Source organism: Corapipo altera, unplaced genomic scaffold, assembly GCF_003945725.1.
Source record: "Corapipo altera isolate COAL_440 unplaced genomic scaffold, ASM394572v1 61411, whole genome shotgun sequence".
Taxonomy (NCBI): Eukaryota; Metazoa; Chordata; class Aves; order Passeriformes; family Pipridae; genus Corapipo; species Corapipo altera.
In genome coordinates, this window is record NW_020884875.1 from 10,908,736 (window position 1) to 10,925,655 (window position 16,920).

Consider the following 16,920-nt stretch of genomic DNA (forward strand, 5'->3'; position numbering starts at 1 on the left):
ATAGATTGAAAGTTTGTCTTCTGTCTAATTTGGGGTAGAGGTAGGGTAACTGTGTCATCAGTGGGCATTGATAACACTTGCTGAGTATATTTATATGGTGGAGGGAAATCAAGATTAAAGAGGAAATTATGAGAACAAATCAAGTGCTTTCTATGAAGTTTAATCAGCACTGCTAAGAGGAAAAAGAAAACTAGATGGCAAAGCAGAAGGTACAGTTTATGGGTCCATTTAAAAATCCAACATTCACAACAGTTGGTTATTTTTTTTTAAGCTGCTGATTTTTAGTACCTTTCATGCTTGTCTGCATCATAAAACAAATGTAGCTTAAGAATGCCTTGTGTAATGCATAATTAACAAATATTTATAAAGGTCTTGATTTATCTTATTTTAAACATTTCCGTTTTTAAAAAAATATGTAGTTTCCACTGCATAGCTTAAGCTTGGCCAGTTGTGTATCTCTCCACTCCTATTATGGCACAGCAGAGCAAACATGAAAAAAGTTGTTTTTTCAGATGAAGACATATAACCATATATTTAATGATGTTTAAGAATTGAAAGGTTTTATATTGCATTCCTAATAATTGCAAATTTTACTCTGTAGGTGGGTTCCACAAATATAAGCCATATGTTAACGCCAAGAGGAAAAGTTTATGCTGAGCTAACCGTTTCTCAACTGTATCCTGGAGAATTCATGCTTGTAACTGGGTCAGGGTCAGAACTCCATGATCTGAGGTTAGTTTGTTTTTTATGCAGTAAGTACATAGTGCTATACAGTTATATTAATATAGAAACATTTTTACTAAGTTCCAAACTCTTAATAAGTACATAACAAGCTTTTCACAAAGTTCATGAGAGCTACACTCTTTATTTAATTTAGGTTCTTAGAAACTTTGTTGACTTAAATCCTGAAGTATAAGCAGTTGGATAGTGGATTATTGCTGATGTAAAAAGATGGAGAACTTATTGACAGTTATGTAATATATGTTATCGGAGGTAGTTATTGTTTTGTTGTTGGACCTTGTGTTTGGCATTGTATGATGTAACATAGCACAGTTGTTCCTTTCTAGTGTGTTCTCTTACGCAAAAAAAAAAAATTGGCTTTAAACACGAATGACCCCAGAGGCACTGACCTGGCCTATAGAGATAGGTAGTGTAGTCTTCGTGATTGTGGTAATGTCTTCTGCCTTGGGCTTTGGGGTCACAAAGTGAAACAACAAAAAGAAAGGAAGTAGAAGCAGTTGCAGGATGACTTAATAAATTAGTTTTCATAGATGAGCATTGGAATTGACATTTCTAGTGCTGTTCTTACTGGAGGTTGCTGGCAAATCAGTTAATCAGAATTAATCAATGCCTAAAAGACTGAAACTTGCTACTCTAACATTCAAAGAATACAAAGTATTTTTGATACCATTTAGTATACTAATTTTGAGTACTGTTTAATAACAGTCCCAGAGGAATCAGTAGGATCACTGGCGCATTCAGGTACCAAACAGCAGAGTCAGGTCTAATGTATATAATTCTACAGATTTCTGAAGTCCTGTTTGGTACTCCCCTATGCCAGAGATCTGGTAACACTGCAGAACAATCTAGTGCTTAATAAGATTTTTAAATATACTAATTTTATTTATTTTCTGAGCTTCCTGAAAAACAATTTTCAGTTGTTGTTTTTTATTAAATCCAAACTGAACTTCCTGCCAATACTTTAACTACTACATTCAGAATGGAACAAGCCTTCTTGTACATTTCTGTTGTCACAGAAATTTACTTGAAGATTTCTTATGTTTATTGTGCTTATTGCTTACTCTTTTTGTAGGCTGACTTTTTACTAACACATTCTGGATCCAAAGCCAAATCCGTTGGCATTGTATGAGATCATTTCTTTCTCTTATCTTGAATATGCTGTTCCACCCATTTAAATTTTCTTCTTTCCTGGCTATATCTCAGATGCCCGTGTTGCTGTACCAGTGTTTCATGAGAAAACAGTGTTTAACATGGATTTGACTATCTAATGTAGCACATAGTTTTGTTGGTTATGAGAAGGTGTGTCACTGGGAGCTGCTGGGGAGATGAACACTAAAAAAAGTTAGTCATATTAAAATCTTATCTAAAACAGTTATTTTTCATAAGAAGTGTAACATCAGTGTTGTGTTTTATGTGCAGATGGATAGAAGAGAAAGTAACAACAGGTGGATACAAAGTTGAAATAGAAAACATGACAGATGAGATGGGGGTACTTGGTGTAGCTGGTCCATATGCACGAGAAGTCCTCCAGAAGTTGACAAATGAGGATCTGAGTCATGGTTCCTTTAAGTTTCTCCAGTGTAAACATCTGAAGCTTTCCAATATTGCTCTTATTGCTATTAGGATATCATACACAGGTAAGCAATAGAAAAAACATGCACTTAAGGAAAAAGACAATAAAATAATAAATGTCACTAAAATAATGTTGAAAAATAAATCTCATCCTGTATTCTTAAGAAGTAGGTTCATTATATTTTACATATAAATGTGGGAGGAATTACAGTACATTGATTTCCAAATGTGATATGGTCAGGGTCTGTGCTGAGTTTTTCCAAGACCTTTTTTTCTAGAAATACCCTATAGTGTAAATATTTATTTTGCAGAACAAAAGGCCAGTTCTGATAACCTCTGTGGTATTTGCTGCAAAACCAACGTCAAGAATTGTTTTTGGATTACCGTATATTAGTGTTTGTCATGTGCTTTGAAAATGTAATGCCGTAGTGCTTAGTTTTTGGTTTTTTTCAGTTACTTTTTATTTTTATTTCTTTTTACATCCATCTCTAGTGTAATACATTGAATTCAGAGCATTCTGAAGCAGCTGAAGTTCTTGTAATTCATATTCTCTTTCTGTTGTGCTAAATATGATACAATGCACTGATTCTTCTTTACACTCAGTTACATTTGCTATTCACTCGCTAAGTCATCATCTGGTTTTAATGCCCTTAAACTTAATTTATCATTGTAACTTCATTACATGACCTTTCCTTATCTGTTATTCTGATTTTTCCTTACCCACAGTTTTCAGTTAACAGTTTAAATTAGAATAATGGAAATTATTCTAATTTAAGTAAGCCCTCTGCTTAATACAGAGGGCTCAAATCCTCTGGTGGTTCTTGCAGGGAATGAGACTTGCTATATGTTAGGAGAATTGACCCTAGAGTGTGAATTAGCACTTACAGCATTGATCCCCACTTTTGACCAAGAACAGGAGTGTATTTATTAGGATCATTTCATTGAGTTAATGAAACCATTAATCTTTTTTGTGTAACAGGTGAACTGGGCTGGGAGCTGTATCATAGAAAAGAAGATTCTGTAGCTCTTTACAGTGCAATCATGGAAGCTGGCCAGAAAGAGGGAATTGATGACTTTGGAACATATGCTCTGAATGCTTTAAGGCTGGAAAAGGGTTTCCGAGCCTGGGGGGCAGAGGTCAGAAAATCTTCTTTATTATTCTTTCTGAGGTTTTTGGTGAGGAGGAGGGGGGGTAGTATGTTTGTTGGGTTTTTTTTAATTTATTTTTATTTAGTTATGACTGTATAGCTTTTAGTCAGAGTTAGCATAGCTAATATTTGTGCCAGTTTCTCCATTTCACTTGAAAAGAAATTACTTTGAGCAGGAAAAGCTGCTATAATTCTGACTGGTGATTTCTAAATAAAAATAATTAGTGTACTCCATTGCAATGCTGGCAAAGAAACACTTATTTCTATTCATGTATGGTTTTCCCTCTTGTGTATAACAAAATTATAAGGGTTTTGCTGAGCTCTGGTGTTTTAAAATCAAAGGTTTGGCTGACAGATTCTGAAAACATTTTATTTCTGTAATAACTGTGTCCTGAGAGGCCAATTATTCTTGCTTCATAATGTCTTTGGAACTTTTTCATTTCCCATTAGCTTGTTTCTGCAGAATTTGCTCACTCACAATAAAGAACTACTCTGGGGGTCTAGAGAATTTGGGTAAGATCAGTATAATTTCTGCTTACCTGAAATTTTTCCTAATTCCTTTTGAAATGAAAGAACTCAAGAAGGTGAAATGGCGGGCATGTAGGGGTCCTTTCTGTTTGCCCTGTGATAATTATTTTCATTCTTTCTTCAAATGCTGCCGAACAAATTATTCCCCCTACACCGAAGGGGAAGGTGGTGAATGAAATTGGCTGTGTTTTATTTTCCTCTCCAGCTAAGACATTCTGCTGTGTTGTAAAAGGTGTGCACACCTCAGTTATTCAGTCTTCTGCAAGTTCCAGCCTCCTTTGATGAAAAATCCTGTTTCTTACTGAAATGTGTTTACTTTGCATATTGAAATTAGATGACTTATTTACATATCTATATATTAGGCACTATAGTAGATACACTGTTTAAATCACATATTGGAAGCTTTCAGTGTATTCAAATGGAAGTTGTACGTATGCAATATGGAAGACATTGACACGAGAGTAGATAGAAGTATGCACAGAAAGAAAAAATAAGCCCACCAACCCAAAAGCTATGATGGACCCTCATTGCTGGATCATGAATTTATATCTTTTAACAGATGAACTGTGACACTAATCCCTTGGAAGCTGGACTGGAATATTTTGTAAAGCTAAACAAGGTATGTCTTATTATTTTCAATGTGTTCTATTATGTCCAAGGTTATTCCTTGGAAAAAATGTCATTACCTGGAAAACAAAATGGGTTTAGAAACTGAACCGTGCAACTATAATTATAAGGATAATTACTTTATAAGTACCAACTTGTTTAAAAAAAAATTTTCCCATGTCTTTGGCTAACAGAATTATACAATAGATCAGAAAGTTGCAAATACTAAATGTTTTTGACGTGAAAAATAATTCTTTGTGATTTATTTTCAGAAAGAAACTTTAGTCATATACTTTTGTAAGCATATAGTATATATATACAAGTTGAACAAACCTGTTCATATTTTGAAAATGTTTTACCTGCTTATTCTTGTTAATGCAGATGTCTCTAGGATTTTTTTCCCTGGCTACCACTCTAGTACAACAATTATTGAAAAACAAATATATTTTTTAGAAATGCTGATTGACAACTGACAATAATAAGTTAAATATAATAAAAAATAATATTTTGTTTAAAAAAATATATAGTTGTTCATAGAACTTCTGAAGAGGTCCTCTGCTCATAACTTTTTCCCACCTGATTTGAAGTTTAGAGAATGGAGCTAGTTGCATTTAAATGTGCAGAAAAAAGATGTTATTCTATCTCCTTTTATCAGCAATCTCACTTTCTTGTATTAATATTTTGGCAATTCAAATTCTTTTCTAGTCTAATAGATACAGAAATTGCTTGTAATTCTCTTTCCTGGTCCAAACTCTGTCAAATAGAGGACCTTTCCATGAAACTTGGTGAAATCATGTCCTGTGCAGATCTAAAGCCATCTGCTGCTATCAATTAGTCCATCAACTCAAACAGTAGTTTTCTGCACAATGGAAGTGAAGTTTCTACTGTGAAAAACCTGGTCCCAGAGATTTCAAGTGAGGTGCGCTATTTTTGACTTAATATTTTGCCTCTGTTTTTTATCTGTAAAATGAAGTGCCAACATTTTTATGTAAGGGAGATCAAGAAGAAAAAATGTTTGTGAAACATTTCATCTTTACAATGATGTAATGTGGTACAGGGACAAACTGTTCTTATTTATGCTCTCTTTATACCTGAAATGGTAATAAGTCAGATAATAAATTGTCCTTGATATTTTTGCCATGTTATGTGGAGGCACTGTAGAACTGGTAGAAAGAATGAAGAACTTTAAGTTACCTCTCCAAATAAAAAGCAAATGTTAAATCTTGCATAGGAAAGAATTATGGAGGCATGCTAAACCTAAACCAATGCTTTTATGAGACAATTTCACCAACGATTAACAGCAACAAGCCCAGGAAAGTGATTTTCCTCCCCAGCTGTTGAAGTTCTTCGACCTATGTAGATTGAGGAAAAGTGCTCCCAGGAGTGGCAGTGGCAGTTCTAAATGCAGTGGAGTTACAGCTGTTTACGTTGGGGAGTATAATTTTGCACTAATCAGAATAAGTGACACATGTTAGGGAAATACAGAATCTTAAGATTATGTTGTATTTACAAAAGTAGGATTTTTTCCATCTTGAGGAGAGATTAGCAGGATTGCAGGGATGTGCAATAAAAAAGTAATATTACTATTACTCATTTTTCTTTCCACTTACTTTTGATACATGTTTGTTTTCTTTTTTTTTCCCCCTTTAGTGTAAGCAGGAAAGCAGCCATAAACAGGGAAAGCCATTGCTTGCCAAGATGCCCGTGCAAAACATATGAAGGCACTAATATGCATGAAGCACTTGATTCTCTAATTGCTCTGCACACTTCTCTGCAGGGTTGGAGCAGTTCTTTGGAGCAGATACTCACACTGTAGGCAAATGGACATGTAATGAATCTCCAGCAGAGATGCAGGGTGTCAGCTTAAAACATTTGCCAGTTTTGCTGGACTAATGTGAAAAAAGGAAATAATCAATTTTTTTTATTGACTCAAATGAGGGCAGTTGTGACTGTATGTTGACACTTCGGAGGTACCTGAGCTTATTCAGATATTGGAAGCACTTGTAGTATGAAATGCAGTGTGAGATTATTTACTCTGCTTCTTGGCAGTTTGAGTCCCAATTCCATGCCTCTGGTTTTGTTGTACATTTAGCATAGTGTAGACGTCAGCATTCTTTACAGGCCACTGTGACTGATGACAAGCAATACCCTTTTTTCACCTGTTCCTATGGTTAAGGAAACTTTCCCCCCAAAAAGGGCAAACGAGATAAAAACAACAACAGATACTTAAATACTTCTTTTTGACATTTTGGTGTCTTGTGTTCCTCACAAAGCATGTGCCCCCAAGTGGGGAGAGTGCTGGTCTCTGTGTAAATTAAAACCAAAATGCAGTGTTCAGTTAATTGCTTCTTACTGTGCAACAAGGAGCTGAAATAGCTCACAAAATAGAAAAAAAGACTTCAGCATAAGTGAATCTTGAGTGGTATGTCATGGAAAATGAAAACAGTTTCTAAACAGATTAAAATGAACAGAGAACCAGATGCCAGTGAAGGTAATATGATCAAAAAGAATTTTAATTTCCGCAAGAGGGCATTCAAATATCTGGGAATATATATCAAGAGATGTAATTTCCTAATAAATTCCTGATGTTCTCTGTTTTAAAAAGTTTAGTGTATGCATCATCTTCAGGTACACATGGACTAGTAATTTTTTTTAATTAATAATAGGAGAAACTCTTAAAAGCTTAAGCTGACTTTCTCCCCCCCCAGTATAATAAATTATAACATGGCAATAAGTAAACCCATTTCCTCAGGATTTCTGTGGCAACTTTCATTTTGTCAGTAAGGCTGAGGAGATGGCATTTTTCTAGGTGGTTTCCTCTAGACTCTGCTTAATAATCTCTTTTTCTCTAATGGTGGTGTTAGTTGCTTCCTTGCACAGGTGAGCAGGATGGGCTGAAATTAAACCAAAGTGGAGAGACAGTAACAAGATTAATTTCTAATTTAGAGTATATAATGTCTTCACAACTTCACAACAAAAATCTGTCCATTTTAGTGATGAAATTTCTTTTAATACCTGTTCCTTTCTTTTGGTTGTTTAATTGAATTTAGTAAGTTAGATGAGTTGTTAGATAGCCTCATCTCATGAATAAGCACTCTGCTACTAAGTATTGAATAAAGTCCTAATGTCAGTCTCTGTGCCAGGAAGTTCACAGAATAACTTTAAGGAAGAAAAGTTGCATTTCTTTTTGGTCCATATCTGAGAATAGTGTTCTGGACATTTGCACATGCTTAGGTTTTCAGCTGCTCAAAAATGTAGCGTATTCACCTCTGAATGCTTAAAACAGCTTATTTTTGTCCTGAGCTTAACGGACCAGAAGTTCCAATAAAACTTGATGTTACAGTGAAAAACATCCATGCCAGTTTAAGGTGCTCATGGAAATGAACTCTTTCATAAGGGTTTTCCTTGTGAATTCAATAGTGACAACATTCATTAGGAGCTTAAAGTCCGCAGTCGGCTCTTGTCGGCGTTGCTGTATCCAAGACTGCCATCTCCTGGTCACGCTCTCTGCAGCAACAGCTCACTGCAATTTGGGAAGAAAACGCAGTAGATCGTGGAAACTCTTTGGAACTCTGCAGTAGTGCGCTCTTACAGGCCAGGATCCGACTGCTTAGCTCATAATTCATGTTTGTTTCCACTAGGAGAAACTACTGAGGCAGTGTTTCTTTGCCTCAGCCCTCTTTATTTACTGGGGCAGTTTCTTTGTTCCGCATTCCAAGCTTCTTTCCAGATTTCCCACTCTGCTCTGCAGTGGTGCAGCCTCACCTTGAATATTGTGTGCACTTCTGGGCACCACAATATAAGAAAGATATTAAGCTGTTAGAGAGTGTCCAAAGGAGGGCAACGAAGATGGTGAAGGGCCTTGAGGGGAAGCCATATGAGGAGCAGCTGTGTGTTCAGCCTGGAGAAGAGGAGACTGAGGGGAGACCTGATTGCAGTTACAACTTCCTTTTGAGTGGAAGAGGAGGGGCAGATGCTGATCTCTTCTCTGTGGTGACCCATGAAATTGTGTCAGTGGAGATTTAGGTTGGATATTAGAAAAGGGTTCTTCACCCAGAGGGTAGTTGGGTACTGGAACAGGTTCCCCAGGGAAGTGGTCACAGCACCAAGCCTGACAGAGTTCAAGAAGCGTTTGGTTGATACTCTCAGGCACATGGTGCGATTCTTGAACATGGTCCGGTGCAGGGCTAAGGTTGGAATTGATGATTCTTGTGGGCCCCATCCAACGCAGCATATTCTGTGATTCTGTGATTTTTCTATATCCAGAATCTCTTACATTTTCTTTGGCCTACTCTACCAGCTTTTCCTTTCTTTTTTTTTTTAATACCAACGCAAAACCTTCTCCATTGTTTCTTGCTCCTTTCCCTGTCTGCTTATCACTAGTTGCATGTCATCTCCTCCAACTCTACTCAGTGACTACCTGAATTTCATTGTCAAAATGCACCTCAGGCTACAAGTACTACCTCTTTTTCTCACTTTGATTTTTGGTGGTTTTAATATTGCACCTATTAGACACATGAGTAACTGCTTTGTTAAGCATTATGCGTAAAAGTTGTGTTATGCCCAGCAGCTTCTCATAGATGGATGAATGACAAGATACAGTCCTTGAATATTAGTCTAACCTCCAACATATCAATACATGAGTTGTTATCTCATGGGAAACTAGAGTGAGCAGTTCTAAGCATGTGCTTTCATCTTTTTATTCTTTTGGTAGCAGATTTAGACTTACAGTTTCATGCCCTCCTCTTTCTAGTGATTGTTTCCCTCCTGGCCACTCTGCCAGAACTGTTCTCAGTTGTTTCAGTCCAACTCATTATGTTCCTATGGTCTAAGGTGCTATGTCCTGATGTATTAAAGCACAAAACAATAAACTTTTTAGGGAAAGGGTGCCTTTTTTTTTTTTTTTTAATTTCATGAGTGCTGGTTGGAGAAAGAAAACTAAAAGAATCTTGAACTGTCCCAGTTGCAGAAAGCATACCCTTCAAAAAAGGGAGCACTAGCAGAATCACCACTCCTGCGTTGGGCCTCTAGAGCCCTGGCCAGAAACGCCATCCAGCACTAGGTGAAGAGAGAGGGTGGGGAAAGTGACAGAATAGATGTACACACTGGCTCTCCAGGTCCCTGCACCACTGCAGCATATGTAGTCATTTATATCATTAAATGACTCTAATTAAATGCTACTATTCTGACCTGGTAACACCCTGCACTTTCAGAAGCATAGAGGCAAGCAGTGAGTAGGGACAACCAGAAAAACAACTACTCGTAGCTATTCATGTTTTCTGTTTCTTAGTTATTTGTTGAGTTTTTCCCTTGGTTGTGGTTTTGGTTTGTTGTTTTGGTTTTTTTAAACAATCACTGACTTTAAAACAAGATCTGTCTTTGTGGGACTACAGCAAATGATTCATCATAATCTTCTTGCTCTTAATCTAGTGTAGGGCAGGCTCAGTGGGTGAAATACCTGGCACTTGATGTCCAGGTCTGGATCAAGTGCTCCAGCTTGATGCAGTACAGTCTGAACTTCAAGAATTTCTGTCTCACCCTTATTCCCGTTGTCTGCCCTTCTTTCACTTCTCCAGCTTGCATATCTCCTCTTCTGAGAGGAATGACTACACTATTGGTGACTGATCCCATTCCATAACCTGGTATTTCATGCCATCTCTACTCCACACAAGAAGGGGAAGAGGAGGAAGACGAAACAGCAGAGACTTTACTGAAGAAGAGCCAAGGAGCCTGGGGATCTGAAAAAGGATGGAGTGATGGATAGGAACTAGGAATTTGAGAGAGGGGAATGGTACTTTTTTCCCACCTCTCTTTCGGTCCCCATTTTTTATGTCTATAACATAATTATTTGATGTACTTCTCCATCTAAGTTCCATTCAAATTGAAATTTAGGTGTGGAACCATATTCTATCATTACTTCATTTGGTGTCCAGAGGGTCATAAAACAGAGGAACTTATTCCACAAATTTATGCAGGCTATGAAACATGTTAGAAAGAATCTGCAGTGATTTTGTTATCTGTATAAAATGAACACCTAGGTCATTCCCAGTGTTTTTGTTGGGCCACTTAAAGTAATAAGGACCTACTAAGCCAGGAATTTTGAGCCAAAATAATTAGGTAATTCATCAGTTGTTTGTATTATGTCAATTTCTTAGAGCTGGGTGTTTGCATACAAAAAGGGTTTAGGTAGATTAGTGGTGCAGGTGCCATACGTGACTGGCCACATCTCCTTTAGAACACTATTCTGTGCAGCTTAAGCTGTAGCTTTGGCATGTAACATTCTTTGAATAGTTGTATTTAGTTACAAAGTTACATTCTCTGTGATTAAATACTAGAAATTACATTAGCATGAATAGGAAAGAATTGATTCAATGCTAAACAAATGTTTAGTTCCTTGTTATTTCTCTTCATCATGCAAAGCATTTTAGTCTGTGAGTCGTGCTATGGTATACACCCTTATTTGCATTTCTAGCTGTAGGTGTTTCCTATAGTTGTAGGTGTTTCTGCATAGTAGAAAAGTGAGAGGGAACTACAATTTATATTTTCCAGAAGCCTCTTGACAGTTATATTCTAAAATGAATCCTCACAGTCTTTTCTGATCTGAGCTATATTTCATGCTGTCTTTCCCCAAAGAGTGCCATCTGTGGTCCTTATGCACAGTATCTGCTTTATCTTCAGTTGGTTCACGTCGATTTTCAGACTAACTCATCCTTAACTGGTTCATAAGCTGTTTTCCACAACTGCTTACAGAGCCTAACCTTTAATAGTGCAAAAACTCTTCATTCCTTTATCATAATTTCTTGTGAGCCTACACACAGACATATGTGAACATGAAGAACTGCAAGAACACATGAGCTCACTGTATAATAATCTATTCCAAGTATAATATGTGTTGCTTGTAATTCTGACAGTGCAACACTTCTCTACAGAATTATCTGTAAAGAACATTACCAGAAATAGCATTTTTGAAGTCTTCAACAATATTTAATTTCTTTTCTCTAAGGCACTTATCCAATGAATATAATTCCTGCTTCAGACCTAAGATCAACTGCCTTAAAATAGCTTTCACTGCTAGTCATCTCTTCAGCAAAGGCTGGAAAGCTAGAGGACTTTGTAACTGCTATTATGTTTCTTGCCTATGACTGGTATGTATCTGGCAGTTTAGCTGAATACAATTATTTTGTTTTGCCTGATCTGTATCTTAAAAGAAAATATGAATAGGTAGAACTGGCAAGGCACTGTTCCTAATATTTACTGGACAGTTATTAGAAATAATGATATCCAGCTTGATTACTATTTTGTACTCTGTCCTAATTCTCAGCATCTTTGAAATGGGCTTTCCCTTGGTTCTCAAAGAACTTTGTCCAGGACCACAGTGTTTATAACAGCTCTTTTTTCCTTTTTCCAATTTATTCTCTACCTAGCCAACTAAGTTCTCTGGGTTCCATTTAAGTTACATTTAAGTCTTCAGCTTTAAATGTGAGGTATCAGGTTCACAGCAATTGGTAGGCAAAATAAGCTCATAGCTGTGAACCTGGCCACGATACTACCTAATGTCTTTATTAATGATCTGGATGAGTAGATTGAGTGTACTTTCAGTTAGTTTATGGATGACACTAAGCTGTGTGGGAGTGTTGGTCTGCTGAAGGGAGGAAAGTTCTGCAGAGGGATCTGGATAGGCTGGATTGATGACCTGTGGTATGAAGGCCAGTGGTACAAAGTTCAGTAATACCAAGTGCCGGGTCCTGCACTTGGGTCACAATGACCCCAGGTAGTGCTAGAGGCTGGGGAAAGAGTGGCTGGAAAGTGGCCCAGCGGAAAAGAGCGCGAGGTGATGATCAACAGTGACAGTGACTGAACATGAGCCAGCAGTGTGCCCAAGGGGCCAAGAAGGCCAGTGGCATCCTGGCCTGTAGCAGCTATAGTGTGACCATCAGGACTAGGGAAGTGATTGTTCCCCTGTACTCAGCACTGCTGAGGATGTATCTTGAATGAGGTGTTCAGTTCTGGGCCCCTCACTACAAGAAAGACATTGAGGTGCTGGAGTGTGTCCAGAGGAGGGCAATGGAACTGGTGAAGGGTCTGGAGCACAAGTCCTGTGAGAAATGGCTGAGGGAGCTGGGGTTGTTTAGCCTGGACAAAAGGAGGCTCAGGGGAGACCTTATTGCTCAACAACTACATGAAAGGAGGTTGTATCCAGGTGTGGGTCAGCTTCTTCCCCTAGGCAACTAGTGACCGGATGAGAGGAAATGGCATCAAGCTGTACCAGATGTGGTTTAGATTGGACATCAGGAAAAAATTTCTTCACGGAAAGCATTGTAAAGCATTGGAAGTGACTGCCCAGGGAGGTGGTGGAGTCCCTGGAGGTGTTCAAGAAATGACTGGACGTGATGCTTGGTCTAGTTGACAAGGTGGTGATTGCTCCAAGATTGGACTCAATGATCTTAGAGGTTTTTTCCAACCTAAATGATTCTGTGATTCTGTGATATAATCAGGCTAGTGGAATCAGCTCGACATGATCACATACAGTAAATACTGTCCTGTATACCCTTGAGGATTCAGAGACTTGTTGATGACTGCCCCCATTCTTGTCATGCATTTATGCAGTCTGCTTCCAGAAATATGAAAATCTGCATGTACCTTTCTAAGCAAGCTGAAAAAGGGAACTCCAAACAATAATATTACTCTTTACCTAACACACAGCATTATCCCATAAATGGCAGATATGGGAAAAAAACATACTTACCTTAAAACAAGAATATGGAGTAAACTGCCTGTTGTGCAGCTTGGCAGAGACACCAAAGTGAAATACTGACAAGTTACTGTCATGGTTGATACAGCATCAAAAGGAAGTGTGTTCACAGAGGAAGGCCCAAACTTTAGGATCTGGGTACTGGAATTCCCTTTTTTTCATAGAAACTGAAATGATGTGCAGTTTTCTGTCTTACAACCTTAACTGGGCAGACAGTGTTGTTCCACATCTCACTACATGTGTATTTCTACTATGTTGGAATTATTGATATTAAAGTACTAAGATCTAGGAAAAAAAATAAACTGAATAAAATTACCAACATACAGTGTACCAATATAAAAATACCAAGATACTATCTGTCAAAGATTTGATTTCATCTGTATTTCATACAAAATACTCAAGTGTCAGGAAAAGAAATTAAGATAAATTTAAATGTTTATAATTCTAAACTTTTTTGCAGAACCCAAATAAACATATATTATCATCTTCTATTTTTTTCAGCCAGCAGACTTTATAGGAAAGCAAGCACTGAAGCAGATTAAAGAAAAAGGGCTCAAACGACGACTGGTATATCTCACCCTGGAAACAGATAATATTGATCCAGAGGGAAATGAAAGTGTGTGGCACAATGGCAAGGCAAGGAATGTAGATCCTATATGTTACAAAAAATCAATATTAATTCTCCACAAACAGAATCTAACTTTGTGTTTCAAGTGTAAATGCATTATTTCTATTTTGCTGGCACAGATCAATTTGAAGCTATGATAAAGACTTTCTAATCTTCATGCAGGAAGCAAAGGCTAACCAAGTATCTACAGAGAAAATGTGAAATGTTACCAAGTCACAGAAACTAGGGTTGGAACAGACTAAAGGATTGTCATCCGTTTTCTTCTTTAGCAATTTCACCATTCTCCTAACAACACTTTCACTGTTCACTTAAAAGAAATGAAAGAACGGCAAAGTTCAGGCCTCCACATTTCAGCATATATTATGTGTTGAAACACTCACTGGCAGTTAAATTGTTGTAGATAATAAACATATGCGTGTGTATACTGTATGTTCCAGTGAAAACTTAACTAAATGCAGTAGGAATAGACTATTTTGTCAAGGAGCAAAAACCTCCCAGTTTCAGGTAATATTACTCTCTGTTGAGAATATTCTAAACTGCATGACACACTTGAAACTTGCTTAATGTCTGAAGTGTATAAACCAAAATGCGAGATGTTGTTACAACCCGGTTTAGAAGCTCCGTGCTTTACCCGGTGTTAAACTTTTATTTCAGGCGTCAAGAGATTTTGCCTACACAAACTCTTGCAAAGTCTTTTGATTCTCTGGTACCTTGAGGTCATGTCTGGAGAAAAATTACACATTTTTCTCTAAGAGATTTTAATTTGGTGAGAAAATAGGGGTTTTGGCAAAAAGGGTTTAACAGAAATAACATGAGACTTCAAAAAAGCATTACAACAGATTACTGAAACTAGCAAGCATTGCTGTAGTAAGGAAACCTTTGTTACACCCAGCAAATACAAACTTAAGTGAAATACCATAACTTAAGCGAAATACAGACAAGTTGCCCACAGGAGTAAAGGAAGAGAGATTAAGAGAAGAAAGAATAAAGAGAGAGAGGAGAGAGACATATTTACCACTTTGGAGGCCACGTGTTAACAGGTCAGGAGGGCAGAGGCCAAGGGGGAGATGGAGACCCTGTGCATGTCTATTTATAGACTCTGGTTATTGTGGCCACTCCCCCCAGGCAGGACCTTTGGCTCACTGCCACTCGCTGCCACTCCCCAGCCAAAGTGAGGGGTGCCACAGCCAGTTAGAGGCTCCAGGGTGTGTGGTGTAGGCAGGCCACCAGGCGGCAGCCCAGCCACATGGCTTTCCCTGCCTCGTGCTCTGCATGGACGTGGCCATGTTGGCTCCAGGCCTGAGCCTAGGCCTTCACATCTCCCACCGCAAACAGACAACATGGTTTATTCGACCTATCAGTCAAACAATCAGTCAATCAGGCAAATCCAATCTCTGACAGATGTGTAGTTGTTTGGCTTGTTGGTTGTTTTTTTTTTTTTTTAGAAAAATCTCACTGCATCTTGAAAATTAAGATAATTGTTTGTGATTTCTTTCAGGTTATTGGCAATACCACATCTGGATGTTTCAGTTATGGTACTCAGCAGAGTCTAGCTTTTGCATATGTTCCCATGGAACTCAGCAAAGTTGGACAGAAATTGGAAGTTGAACTTTTAGGTAAAAATTATCCAGCAACCATTATACAAGAGCCACTGGTGCTAACCGAACCAACAAGAACACGCCTTCAGAGAAAGGGCGAAAGTCCCAAAATATAAACTCAGATGAGTATACAGCGAATTATGCAGTAGGAAATAGTGCTATTAATATGGATGAAATTAAGAGAATTGAACTACTGAGATTTGCTAATTACTAAGCACAAGATCCTCATTGCCATACATCAATGAGAAATTCAATGGTCTTACCTTCCTACTTCCTTGTGTGAGCTGTTCACAGTAGAGATCTGAGCAGAGCTGATGAACCAGTAGCACTTGTGAGCAGAAAGTGGCAGAGAATGAGTAGATCATTGATTCACCAGCTCCCACACTGGCTGGCAGATCTGCATTAATGCATACAAGAAAGACGCTCTTGATACTGTCCAACAGCAATTTCCTCCTCTTCCTTGACACTCAACAGTTCCTCCTTTGCCTGCCTTCAGGGTAAGTAGCTTACTCTGGCTTCTTTACAACACGAATAGCAAACTCATCATTAAAATCCTATCACTAGTTCTCAGGATGTTTCATAAGGAATTGGAATACATTCCATTAACCATTAAAAATAATAAAGGTGTTATTAAAGGCAAACTGAACTGCTGACAGTTTTTCCCAGTGTGTCAACCTGGCAGAAATTCTCATGGAAGATCAAAATCTAGTTCTTCTCAATGAAACAGTTATAGGAAGCCCATTCTTCATTTTTCCACATGAATCATCTGGCAGATTACATATAATATTCTACAACACACATGATATTATTGTTCAATTTCTGAATAAAACTTAAAGTACTGTATCAATGGATTTACTGTATGAAATCTGAAGTGCTAGACAGACACCGAAGATTGTCAGTTCTTCCTTTTACTGTTGATTATAGATTGAACAGCAGTAAGAGCCTTATATTATTACACAGAAATATTAAAAATTAAAAATATAATTAAATTGACATCAAAGGAGCTTTATTGAGCGTTAAATATTCAATAACCCAAGTAAGCAGGATTGGTGTATGGTGAGAACACACTAACTTAATAAAACATTCTTCTGAGTTCAATAATGTGCTCAACAATACTTTTGAATAACAGTGTTAAAATCTCTAACTTACAGAAAGAAAGTAATGCTCTCCTTTAGGCTATAGATAAATGTTTTCAAAGTATGTACAAATAATGTTCAAAATGTATTTTCTTCAAAGGAGTTGGTGCCTGTGAACCTTCAGCAAAGAAGCAAATGTATAAATAGCATATACCAGGAGAAACATGATTTAGCTGACATTACATTGTGCTATTCTGAATATCTTTTAAAA

General features: G+C 37.5%; 1 protein-coding gene across 1 annotated transcript in view; it reads left to right on the forward strand.

The window, feature by feature from the left end:
* The window catches only part of DMGDH (dimethylglycine dehydrogenase), a 39,560-nt gene extending 22,892 nt beyond the window's left edge, over positions 1-16,668 (forward strand). Inside the window, exons 11-16 of the mRNA XM_027634413.1 lie at positions 602-732; positions 2,161-2,378; positions 3,293-3,450; positions 4,549-4,608; positions 13,849-13,983; positions 15,474-16,668. Of these exons, the coding sequence (XP_027490214.1) occupies positions 602-732; positions 2,161-2,378; positions 3,293-3,450; positions 4,549-4,608; positions 13,849-13,983; positions 15,474-15,689 (918 nt within the window). The 3' untranslated portion in view covers positions 15,690-16,668. The remainder of the gene's footprint in view (positions 1-601; positions 733-2,160; positions 2,379-3,292; positions 3,451-4,548; positions 4,609-13,848; positions 13,984-15,473) is intronic.
* Positions 16,669-16,920: the final 252 nt, after the last annotated feature.